This window comes from Eumetopias jubatus, unplaced genomic scaffold, assembly GCF_037043125.1.
Source record: "Eumetopias jubatus isolate StellerSeaLion01/CBP00866 unplaced genomic scaffold, mEumJub1_p1.0 scaffold_12, whole genome shotgun sequence".
NCBI lineage: Eukaryota > Metazoa > Chordata > Mammalia > Carnivora > Otariidae > Eumetopias > Eumetopias jubatus.
The window spans coordinates 106,677,846-106,690,565 of NW_028274818.1; the positions used below are offsets into that span (position 1 = coordinate 106,677,846).

The following is a 12,720-nucleotide window of genomic DNA, read 5'->3' on the forward strand; positions in this document are numbered from 1 at the left end:
CAGGTCATGACCCTGGAGTCCCGGGATCGAGTCCCGCATCGGGCTCCCTGCTCAGCGGGGAGTCTGCTTCTCCCTCTGACCCTCTTCCCTCTCGTGCTCTCTCTATCTCATCCTCTCTCTCAAATAAATAAATAAAATCTTTAAAAAAAAAAAGAAAAATAACCTTGCAATATCCTACCCACTTTAAAAAAAAAAAAAGTCCATTGGAGAGAAGCAAGAGTTCAGGGTGGTGATGTTTTTCCATTGGCTGAGTTGCAGGGGCCATTGATTTCTTATAGGAGATGCAATGTACACCTTTCCCTGTTGGGCCCCTTAAGGACTGATTCTTTTCTGTTGAGATTCTTCTGTTAGGTGTCTGTAATTGACAGTTTTTCCTGTTATTGACATTGAGTGATAGGGCTCCCCCTACCAGCCTCCCCTGCTAGCATCTTGAGGCCACTTTAGTGAGATTTCCCTTATTAATTTTCATAATTGCGTACATACTGGCCACTCGAGAAATAACCATGTAGCACATGCAGAAACACACATGGTCTAATATTTGCTTATTTAGTTTTAATTTTAGCTTTTCTGGCCTATTTGTTGCCAGGGAGACCATTATAAATAGACACTCAAGGTCAAACTTGAGGAAGTTTTAAACTGCGTGTTAAACAAACTCAGTTTTAACTCAGTTTTTATTTATTCTTTTTTTTTTTTTTTTAGATTTTATTTAAGAGAATGGGACCAGGGATCCAGGGACCCCAGGATCATGCCCTGAGCCGAAGGCAGTTGCCCAACCAACTGAGCCACCCAGGCGCCCCTATTCATTTGTTTTTTTAAAGATTTTTTTTTTTATTTGAGAGAGAGAGAGAATGAGAGAGAGAAAGCACATGAGATGGGGGAGGGTCAGAGGGAGAAGCAGACTCCCTTCATTTGTTTTTTTTTTTAAGATTTGTATTTATGTATTTGAGAGAGCGAGAATGAGAGAGAGTGCGCGCACCTGAGAGGGGGGAGTGTTGGAGGGAGAAGCAGACTCCCCGCTGAGCGGGGAGCCCGATGCGGGACTCTATCCTGGGACTCCAGGATCATGACCTGAGCTGAAGGCAGCCACTTAACCGACTGAGCCACCCAGGCACCCCTCATTTATTTTATTAAAAAATAGGCTTCATGCCCGACGTGGAGTTTGAACTCATGACTTTGATATCAAGAGTTGAACGCTCTACCGACCGAGCCAGCCAGGTGCCCACAACTCAGTTTCGAATCAAAGTTTATTTTCAGGGCGCCTGGGTGGCTCAGTTGGTTGGGCGACTGCCTTCAGCTCGGGTCATGATCCCGGAGTCCTGGGATCGAGTCCTGCATTGGGCTCCCTGCTCGGCGGGGAGCCTGCTTCTCCCTCTGACCCTCCCCCCCTCTCATGTACTCTCTCTCTCTCTCATTCTCGCTCTCTCAAATAAATAAATAAATCTTAAAAAAAAAAAACAAACTTTATTTTCATATGTGAATTGTACCTTTTGTTACTGTATAGTCAGGGTCAAACCTCTTGGACAGTGGACTTTCACTTTACCAATCTAGAGAAATAATGATCTGAATGTGGGCTGTGTCGTGTGTTGGCTTAAAACACACGTCCTATCAGGATAAAGTCCATACTCCAGGCAGCCTGTGATTATCTCTCTGGCTTCTAGACCTGGAGCAGCTCAAAGGTGTAGCTCCCTCCGAGTCACATCTGAGGATGGCCCTGAGCCTCTAACTCCCAGGACTTTGTTCTCCCTGTGCAAAACTCTTTTCTTCTCATTCCATCAGGACCCACCAAAAATCCTACCCACTGCCAAGTTTCCATTTTCATCTTCTTGATAAAAGACTTTTTAGGGGCGCCTGGGTGGCTCAGTCGTTAAGCGTTTGCCTTTGGCTCAGGTCATGATCCCAGGGTCCTGGGATCGAGTCCCACATCGGGCTCCCTGCTCAGCAGGAAGCCTGCTTCTCCCTCTCCCACTCCCCCTGCTTGTGTTCCTGCTCTCGTTCTTTCTCTCTCTGTCAAATAAATAAAACCTTAAAAAAAAAAAAGACTTTTTAAATTAGTGTGAGTAGAGTGCTTGCTCCCTGATTGACACTATATTTGTACCCCACTTACAGCACTGAGAACAGTGGGCCTGGTATCCTGGAAACCATGTCCCTAACTGGTTCATTTACTATCAGTCCATTAGGCAACAGCAGCACTCAAATGTTTGTTCCATTGAATTATTGACCTGAGGCCCCACCCTTTTATTTGCGCCTGGTCTAGAAACATGAAGGTAATTATACTCAGTCGTTTAGGTTTGTCATAGATTAACTGGAAAATTTTTTTTAAGATTTTATTTATCTGAGAGAGAGTAGAGCGATCAAGTGAGAGAGGGAGCACGTGCGGGGGTGGCGGCAGAGGGAAGAAGGAGAGGGAGAAGCAGACTCTTTGCTGAGCAGGGAGCCCGATGTGGGGCTCAATCCCAGAACCCTGAGATCATGACCTAAGCCGAAGGCCGATGCTCAACCGACTGTGCCACCCAGGTGCCCCGATTCACTGGAAATTTTTATCAGCAAAGGGGACACTGTGGCTCTATTACCCTTGAACTTTCAACTCCTCTTCAAGGGAGATCTTTATGAACAGAGCAAAAAGATGTCCTTTGCCCTGGGAACATATTTATTTTAAAATAACTGCAAGACAAAGATGCTTTAAAAACAAAACAAAACCCGTGTAGAGAACGTCTGATTTCAGAACACTGTTAACAGTACTGAGCAACAGAGCAAATCCCAGGAAAAGAACCCCTACAAGATGAAAACGTCATTGGAAATCAGCTCCCCTGGAGGGTCTACTCTCAGAGCTGATGGGAGTGGGAACTGGTTGTTACCTTGCAGGAGGGCAATGCAGCAACAGGTATCAAAGCTTTAAAAGCGCTCACCCCTGATACCCCCGTAACTCCATTTTGGGGCGTGTAGTCTAAAGAAATCAAGCTGTGAAGATTCTGGTACAAACATCCTCAGCCCAGCATTGTTTCTCAAATAGGGACAACTCAACTGTCCAGTAACACATACCCCGGTTAAGGGCCATGTGCATAATGGGAATGAATAGTAAACGACCATTAAAAACGTCCTAAGGATTCGGCATTTCTCCATTTTGTTTAAAAGATGTCATTACATAATAAAGAAACAATCAAGAGGGACCTCTGGCTGGCTCAGTCCGTGGAGCATGTGACTCCCTGATCTCAGGGCTGTGAGTTCAAGCCCCAGGGTAGGCATGGTGCCTACTTAAAAAAACAAACAAACAAAACAAAACTGACAGAAAATACACCAAAATATTGGCACCTTAATGGTCTGCTAACAGAACGTCATCTCCAGAAGTTGGTACAAAGCGTAGGACTAGTAAATGCTCAACGCACTGGAAACAGAAAATGCATAGGTAAAGGAAGAAATTTCAACACATTTTTGGCCTAATGAACAGAAGTTATCTTTATTTATTTATTTATTTTTAATTTTTTTTAATTTATTCATGAGAGACAGAGAGGGAGAGAGGCAGAGGGAGAAGCAGACTCCCTTCTGAGCAGCCCCAGAAGTTATCTTTGAAAAATGGTACAGTGTCGGGGCGCCTGGGTGCCTCAGTCGTTAAGCATCTGCCTTCGGCTCAGGTCATGGTCCCAGGGTCCTGGGATCGAGCCCCGCGTCGGGCTCCCTGCTCGGCAGAGAGCCTGCTTCTCCCTCTCCCACTCCCCCTGCCTGTGCTTTCTCTCTCGCTGTGTCTCTCTCTGCCAAATAAATACATAAAATCTTTAAAAAAAAGTGGTACAGTGTGAAGCATTTCCTTCTTTAGAGTTTCAGGTTCCGAATTTTCTGTAAGAATCTCGTCTTCCTGTATCAGGGAAGGCTAGTCTTAGGCCCTTCGCCAGGAGGCACAAAGATGGCGGTCGGCCCGCCCCCGCGCCCTCCCTCCTCCCAGCCGAGCGCTCCCGAGCGCTCCCGAGCGTCCCCGAAGCCGGCAGGAAGCCCGGGAGCCGCGCGGGCAGGAGCGGCCCCGCCCGGGAGCCTGGGAGCGGCGCGCCGGCGCGGGGGAGGGGAGACCGGATGTGAGTGGAGCGGCCATTTCCTGTTTCTCCGCAGTTTTCCCTCAGCTTTGGGTGGTGGCCGCTTCTGGGCTCCGGCTTCCCGTCCGCGGAGGGCTAGGCGGCGTGGACAGCGGCCCCGGCACCCCGCGCCCTGCCGTCCGCAGCCGCGCGCCCGCCCGGCCGCCGCGCCTCGAGTTCGCCGTTTCTCGCGTCAGCGCCCGGCCGCCGCCGCCGCGGCCCAGCGAGCGGCCCAGATGCAGGCCATCAAGTGTGTGGTGGTGGGAGACGGGTGAGTGCGCGGGCCGGGAGCCGGGGCGGGGGCCGGGAGCCGGGGCGGGGGCCGGGAGTCGGGGCGGGGGGCGCGGGCCGGGAGCCGGGGCGGGCTCGCGCGCAGCGGCGCGGGGCGTGGGGCGCGGGCCGCCACTCACTCGCTCCGGGACCGGACGGCACGGGCCTGGTTCCGGCTTTTTTTTTTTTTTTTCCCCCCCTTCTTCTTTTCTTTTTAAAATTTTTGGTGGGGGAGGGAGTGGCCGGCCGGCGGCCGAAGGGAAAAGTGAACTCCACCCTCCCGCCTTCTTTCGGGCCAGCCGCGCCGCCACCCTCGCTCGTCGGCCCCTACCTCGGTGGGCTTGCAGTTGCCTTTCGTTAAAAAAAAAAAAAAAAAAAAAAAAAAAAAAAAAAAAGGACCCTTTCTGGGCTTTTACATCAATCTCTCGAGCCCGGTGAGGAGCTTCGTGTGTCCCGGCGGTCGGGTCGACAGGACTGGACGAATATTTGCCTGAGCTGGTTTGGTGACCGTAAACTGATTGACCACGGGGTATCTTCCGTTGTATTTCGCCGCTTTAAAACAAAACAAAACAAAACAAAAAAAATTGGAGGGGTGTGTGTGTGTGTGTGTGTGTGTGTGAGATAATTTTTGCTCTTTCCGTGGAGAAACTTTTGAGATCCGGGCTGCGAGGAGCTGGGTGTGATTAAGACTGTTCTTTTCTCTGAAAGTGGTGCGGTCGTAAAAAAAAAAAAAAAAAAAAAAAAAAGAAAGAAATTGGCTTTCGCTTCTTGCGTGAGGTATGGGATGTAGCAGAACAGGCTCCCTGAGCGGAGCTGCCCTGTGACTCAAGGCATTTCTTTTCATTACTGTCTGTGGTGGTTACAGGCCCTAGAGGAAGACAAGACTTGGCTTATGCAGTTTTTTTTCTCCCGTGGAAACAAGAATCTCAGTGTAATCCGAGCAGAATTGTGTGTCTCAGCAGTGCGCGAGGAGTGTTGGGTGTTAAACAAGGAAGCTCCGAGGATTACCATCAGTTTCATCAAACTCAGTTTGCAGTTGGTACATTTTTCAGGTCCTGGAAAGTCGAAGGAAGAGTTCTGGCGTCGCTCTTCCTTTTGATTAATAGTCCCCCAAGTTGTCATTAGAACTGGTGTGGCCTTTATGCCTCCCAAGTTGTGAATTAGCTTGTTTAGATGGTCGTAAGTTAGACATTCGAAATTGTTTCTACAGCTAATTCAGCCGCAAGGACAGTTGAGCTGATTTTTAAAAGATGCCCATCTGTGTGATCTGTCAGGGTCAGCGTGTGAAACATTAACACTTAATGGTTCTGCGTGTATAGCTAAAAATGAAAACTTCACCTTTTTAGGAATATGTATGGTTTTTTTTTTTACACCCCCCCCCCTTTTTTCTTAAACCCTTCAAAAGAAAGCTTTACTTTCATTTGGGGCAAAAAATATTCAGCTAATTAGTTTAGTACGGAAATAAGTAAATTGGTTAAACGAAATTTGATCCTTTTGTGTAATGAGTTAACTAAACGTGTATCATATTGTTTTAGGAACACTGAATTTACTTTAAAAATTAAAAATACTTAAAGAGTATGAAATAATACTGTTTTTTTAGCCAAACTGCTGATAATTCAATATCTAACTGTAGTATGTAATATTTTTTTTTAAAGATTGTATTTATTTATTCATGAGGGACAGAGGGAGAGAGAGAGAGAAGCAGAGGGAGAAGCAGGCTCCCAAGGAGCAGGGAGCCCGATGCGGGACTCGATCCCAGGACTCCAGGATCATGACCTGAGCCGAAGGCAGTCGCTTAACCAACTGAGCCACCCAGGCGCCCCGACCTCTATTTGTATTAGCTTGTTTATCTAGTTAACCTACTTGTTGAATGCCTACTGTGGGATCTGGATCCCTCCTTCAAATCCCCACCCCACTGCCTAGGGGGAATCCCTGGGCAAATCATCCCCCAGGACAAGGGGCCTCAAGTTGAAGTTGTGAGGATTAAACAAGATGGTGGATACTAACTGCCTCCCCGGTGCTTGGCCCCAGCTGAGTAAGTGCCTACAGCCAGTCTTATTGGTGCTGTTTCTCTTACTCTCAGGCACTGCTGGGCTCTGTGAGGGGAGTGCAAGGCATAAAACACAATTCGTGGCTTTAAGTTTTCAGCTTTTTTTGTACTGGATTTGACATTGTTGTAGACTGGGGCTAAGCCCTGTTAGAAGTGGAATAAACAATTTAAGCTCTATTTTTTAAATATTTGTTCGTTTATTTAAGTAATCTCTACACCCAATGTGGGGCTCAAACTCATGACCCTGAGATCAAGAGTCGCATGTTTCTCTGACTGAGCCAGCCAGGTATGCCCTCTTTTACTTTCTTTTTTTAATTTTAATTTTATTTTTTTAAGTAGGCTCCGTGGCCAGCGTGGGGCTTGAATTCATGACCCTGAGATCAAGACCTGAGCTGAAATCCAAGATTCGGATGCTTAACCGACCAAGCCACCCAGGCGCCCCCTCTATTCCTTTAGGGGACTACGTATAGCAGACATCATTACTTCAGTGAAAAATTTAGATACATAATATTCCATACCAAAAATATTTTTCTGCTTTTACCCAAACAAAGCATGCCTGATGGTATAACTGGAACGTTCTTTTATTCAAAAATTGTTAAAGCCATAAATGTGGCTCTAAATTTTGTGGGGCAAAGAACTCAGTGCTATGGAATTTGAGGCAATTAAGGGCAGTTTAAGCAATAAAGGCAAATTGATTGAAGTTGCACAAATTGCAAGCTCCCTTATCTAAAATACATTCTTGGAAAGTATGGTTAAAAGCTATGTTACAATCATATAAGTAGGATCAGTTAGCCTATATTCTTCTTACGGATTTTTTCCTAAATTGCAATTCAGTTGCCATTGAGTATAAAATATGAAATGAAATTTTGATACTTTTTAATTCTGCAAATCCTTCTGTTGGTCCTAATTCTGTTAGTCCTTCTTGAACACAGGGTCTGTCACTTTTATTTGGGGGATCTCTGCCCCCAAGAATTTCTCCCAGCTTTACTTAGGTAAGACAGCATCTCACGTTCAGATATTTCTAAACCATTTTTTTTTTTTAAGATTTTATTTATTTATTTGACAGAGAGACACAGCGAGAGACGGAACACAAGCAGGGGGAGTGGGAGAGGGAGAATCAGGCTTCCCGCCGAGCAGGGGGCCCGATGCGGGGCTCGATCCCAGGACCCTGGGACCATGACCGGGGCCGAAGGCAGACGCTTAACGACTGAGCCACCCAAGGCGCCCCATTTCTAAACCATTTTTAATAGTGTTGTTTTGACTTTGGTTGACCAGAAGGCTGGGAGTGAGTGACTTGAGCCCTCCAACATTCACTCCAGATTGGACTAGTGGTCTCTTCAGCCCAATGTCTAATTTAGACGTTGCTGTCCAGGAATTTTTTTTAGTTGAGTGTGAAAAATACCTTCCGTGATGATGTAGGATTCCTTTTTAGGAATGTACACTACTTACTCCCCACTCACGTCCATTGAATAATCAGTGAAGGTATGATCCATGAATTTAAGTGCTTCATGAAATGTCTTTGTGTATTTTTGTCTTGAGGCATGGGGTTCCATATTTTTGACCTGTTGTAAAGATGTTTGAATTCTGCACTGGCTTCTAAATTTGGGTTTGTTATTTGACTCTGATCTTGGTGGTTAAAATTATACTTAATGTCTTTTTTTTTTTTTAAGGAATCCTATTGTTTTTGTTTATTTTTTGTTTTTTGAAGATTTTATTTATTTTTGACAGAGAGCACAAGCAGGGGGAACAGCAGAGAGAGAGGGAGAAGCAGACTCCCCGCTGAGCAGGGAGTCCGATGCGGGGCTCGATCCCACGACCCTGAGATCATGACCTGAGCCGAAGGCAGACGCTTAACGACTGAGCCACCCAGGCGCCCCAATGTCCTTTTTTTTAAACTTTAAAATGATAATCCCAGTAAAAGTTTGAGGTTGGGTTCCGTACAGGAGTATCAGTAGTTTTTAGAAATCTTAAAGCCGCTTTTTATAATCTTTTGCATTAATCATTGAATGTATTAGTACTTACTACTTTTTTTTCACCTCAGCATCACCCACCAGGTAGTTCTTGTCATTTTAGTCTTACTAAAAAGGATATGTTTTACCAGGAATCTTGCTACCAAGGCAGTTACCACATGTCATCAGAGGACGATTTTTCCTGCCACATCTTAATATGAAAAGTTTCACACATACAGAAGAGTTGAAAGAACTGTGCAATGAACACCTTCCAGTTAGATTTCATAATCAATATTTTGCTCTATTTCTGTATCCCATATCTTCCCATTATCAGGGGTTTTTTAAGATTTTATTCATTTGAGGGGCGCCTGGATGGCTCAGTCATTAAGCGTCTGCCTTCGGCTCAGGTGATGATCCTGGGGTCCTGGGATCGAGCCCCGCATTGGGCTCCCTGCTCTGTGGGAAGCCTGCTTCTCCCTCTCCCACTCCCCTTGCTTGTGTTCCCTCTCTCACTGTGTCTCTCTCTCTCAAATAAATAAAATCTTTAAAAAAATTTTATTCATTTGACAGAGGAAGGGAGAGCACATACAGGGGGAGTGGCAGACAGGGAGAGGGAGAAGCGGACTCCCTGCTGAGCAAGGAGCCACGCAGAACTCAATCCCAGGACCCTGGTATCATGACCTGAGCCGAAGGCAGACACTTAACCGACTGAGCCACCCGGGTGCCCCTATCGGGATATTTTAAGAGGATTTGATTTTGAGGGAGAATGAGGGTGATAAGTAGATAAAAGTTCTTGTTTTTGAACTCTGTCTTCTGCATATCCAAATATCAAGTACTCCAGGGTTAGACTTGGTGGTTCTAGAAGGCAGGGGTCTATAGACTGAAGGCTACTTCAGAATTGAACTCTTAGAGATAGCATCTTCAGCTTCGGGGGTTTTTGAAACTACATGGGTTTTTTAATTTTTTTGAAGCCTACAATGGTGATAATAGTTTTCTGTAAGTTGGTTGTGGTGTCCCTTGTTAGTGACAGAATATCAGATTAGAGTTTGTGGTTTTGTAGCACTAAACTACTCTTCATTTTCTAAATTTATTCTCTGCATGGTTATGCATTTACTGAAGGCCTACTGTTGGAGAGTTCCCAAACCCCATTTCACAGGGCAAATTGAGGACTTTCATTCAGGGTCTTTCATTTATGCAGTAAACATAAATACATATTTGGGGCGCCTGGGTGGCTCAGTTGGTTAAGCGACTGCCTTCGGCTCAGGATATGATCCTGGAATCCCTGGGTAGAGTCCCACATCGGGCCCCCTGCTCAGCAGGGAGTCTGCTTCTCCCTCTGACCCTCCCCCTCTCATGTGCCCTCTCTCTCTCATTCTCTCTCTTTCAAATGAATAAATAAATCTTTAAAAAAAACATAAATACATATTTAATACATGTAATTCACATTTCAGTACATTCTATTAATTGATTTTTTTTTTAAAAGATTTTATTTATTTGACAGTGAGAGAGGGAACACAAGCAGGGGCAGTGGGAGAGGGAGAAGCAGGCTTCCTGCCGAGCAGGGAGCCCGATGCGGGACTCGATCCCAGGACCCTGGGATCATGACCTGAGCCGAAGGCAGACGCATAACGACTGAGCCACCTAGGTGCCCCTAAAGATTTTATTTTTAAGTAATCTCTATACCCAGCTTAGGCTCAAACTGACACCCCTGAGATCAAGAGTCAAATCAGTCAGGCACCCCTCCTTTACTTTTCTAACATGAGGAAGTTGCCAGTTTTCCAGATTTATTGATTGTATGTGCTTTTTTTTTTTTTTTTTTTAAGATTTTGTTTGTTTGACAGACACAGAGAGAGGGAACACAAGCAGGGGGAGTGGGAGAGGGAGAGGCAGGCTTCCCGCGTAGCAGGGAGCCCAATGCGGGGCTCTGTCCCAGGACCCTGGAACCATGACCTGAGCCGAAGGCAGACGCTTAACGACTGAGTCACCCAGGGCACCCTATTGTATGTGCTTTTAAAGTTTTGGCTTATAGATTTTGGCAATATTGAAATCTACCCTCCAAATTTTAAAAGTTTCCTTAAAGTTCTCCTAATGGAAAAACAAAGAACATAATAGGAACATAAATTATTGGGTTTAATCTTGGTTATTTCTACAAGATAGAGCAGGACAGGCAGATAGGCTAAAAAAAATGTGCTCATGTGAACTTTCTTCCAGTAGACTCATGTTCATTTTTTTAACGTTGTGGCAGCCTTCAAAGATTAAAAAGAGGTTGAACTGAGCAGTTAAGTATATATATAAGTTGGAAACTCCAAAGCAGATAGTAACTTCCAGCGATTCTGCTGCAGCCTCAGGCAAGGCTGTGACCAGATGTGGCTTCCATTCTCCGCGTGAGGAGCTCTGGTTGCCTGAGCCTGTGTGTGTTGACTTTGGCCTCTAGAGTTAGTTTGTGGAGTGTGTTTAAAAGGAGTGAATAAGTAACACTAATGGGAGGTAAATAACCGTTTCCTTTTTCTTTTTATCTTTTCTTAAAAACTAAGTAAATATTTAAGTCAAAGGTTGGATGTGTACTTAATTAAAAAGACAGAATTTTGGGGCATCTGGGTGGCTCAGTCGGTGAAGCATCAGACTCTTGATCTCAGGGTCAAGCCGCACATTGGGCTTCATATTGGGTGTGGAGCCTGCTTAAAAAAAATAAAATAAAAAGTCAGAATTTTATAATTTAATAATTTCTTACAGAACTTAGATTTATAGCAAATACTGTAATGATTGTTAAAAAAAATTTCAGTCAGTGTCAGGTTATGCCAGTACCTTGAATTCCTTTACAGTTAAACCTTTCAAAAGATGATGCGTCAGCTAAAGATGAAGTTTCAGGAAAAAAGTTTTAGAGCATTTTAAAACAGAGTTGGTCATATTTTTTTTTTAATTTTTTTAAGATTTTATTTATTTGAGAGAGAGAGAGAGAGAGCGCGCGCGCGCATGAGAGGGCGGAGGGTCAGAGGGAGAAGCAGACTCCCCGCCGAGCAGGGAGCCCGATGCGGGACTCGATCCCGGGACTCCAGGATCCTGACCTGAGCCGAAGGCAGTCGCTTAACCAACTGAGCCACCCAGGCGCCCCAGAAAAAAACAGAGTTGGTCATATTTTTAAGTAATGGCTTTGTTCTTCATACATATGGAAGAGATTTAGGGAAGTGCTACTATGACGTTTTAACATAACCATTAAAACCTTCATAGCTGCTTATTCTTGACATTAAGAGGCAATAAGTATTTTTTTAAAGATTTTATTTATTTGAGAGAGAGAATAAGGGATAGCACGAGAGGGAAGAGGGTCAGAGGGAGAAGCAGACTCCCCGCTGAGCCGGGAGCCCGATGCGGGACTCGATCCCAGGACTCCAGGATCATGACCTGAGCCGAAGGCAGTCGCTTAACCAACTGAGCCACCCAAGCGCCCAAGAGGTAATAAGTATTAACATTTTTACACACTTGTAATTTGGAAAGAGGTTCACTGATGATGGCTTTAACTCCACTCTCCTCCCTCAGCTACCACATCCAACCCATGGCTGAGCTGTCTTGTTCTGCCTTGTGCCTAGGAAGCTCTTGAAATGGCCCACTTCTCTTCACCCTGAAGCCCCCTCGTTGGTTCACACCACTCTGCTTTTCCTGCCTCCAGTCCCAGCTTCCTTCCTCTGTCCTCTTTCCACACTCAGTCAGAGGCTGCTTCTAAAAATGCAAATTTAATGGTTTCTCGGCAACTAAAAATCTTCTGGGACTTCCCGAGTAGGATCAAGTCCCATACCCTTAACAAGAAGAGATGACAATTTCCTCATTTTCTTTTGCTGCTTCCCCCTTCTTTGTTCTTCAGGTATACTGGGCTTCCCCATAAATGCTGTTGTTTTGCCTGGAATGTTCCTTCTGTCACGGCCCCACTCTTCTAAGTTTCAGTATACATTGCAGCCTCCTCTGTGGGCCTCCCAAGACTAGGTTAGATCCCTTTGCCGTACATTTCCAGAGCATCTTTTTTTTTTTAAAGATTTTATTTATTTATTTGAGAGAGAGAGCACGAGAGAGAAAGCGCACCAGAAGAAGCAGCCTTTCAGCTGAGCAGGGAGCCCGACGTGAGGCTCGATCCTGGGACTCCAGGATCATGACCTGAGTCGAAGGCAGCCGCTTAACTGACCTGAGCCACCCAGGTGCCCCTCCAGAGCATTTTTAATACACTTATCACACCTATAATTTTATGTAATGACAGCATTCTTCATTTTTTACTTTAATAACCTCACGGATTCCATGAGGTCTTGTTCACTGCAATATCTTCAGCACCTACTATTCTTCCTTGCATAGCATACACTTTGTTGGTATAGATTGAAATAGAATTAATGCCTTCAGTAGTTTTGTG

General features: G+C 45.2%; 1 protein-coding gene and 1 long non-coding RNA gene across 5 annotated transcripts in view; both read left to right on the forward strand.

Moving 5' to 3' along the window:
* The first annotated feature begins 3,863 nt into the window (after nucleotides 1–3,863).
* Nucleotides 3,864–12,720, forward strand: part of RAC1 (Rac family small GTPase 1) — a 40,395-nt gene continuing 31,538 nt past the window's right edge. Inside the window, exon 1 of one of the 4 annotated variants that reach the window (XM_088016724.1) lies at nucleotides 3,864–4,332. In XM_088016724.1, the coding sequence (XP_087872850.1) occupies nucleotides 3,899–4,332 (434 nt within the window). In that variant the 5' untranslated portion in view covers nucleotides 3,864–3,898. The remainder of the gene's footprint in view (nucleotides 4,333–12,720) is intronic. The other 3 variants (XM_088016725.1, XM_088016726.1, XM_088016723.1) reach the window with 3 other exon arrangements.
* Nucleotides 4,418–7,350, forward strand: LOC148162884 (uncharacterized). Its single transcript, XR_015766415.1, has 2 exons — nucleotides 4,418–4,860; nucleotides 6,718–7,350. It is a non-coding gene; the product is annotated as an uncharacterized LOC148162884 (long non-coding RNA).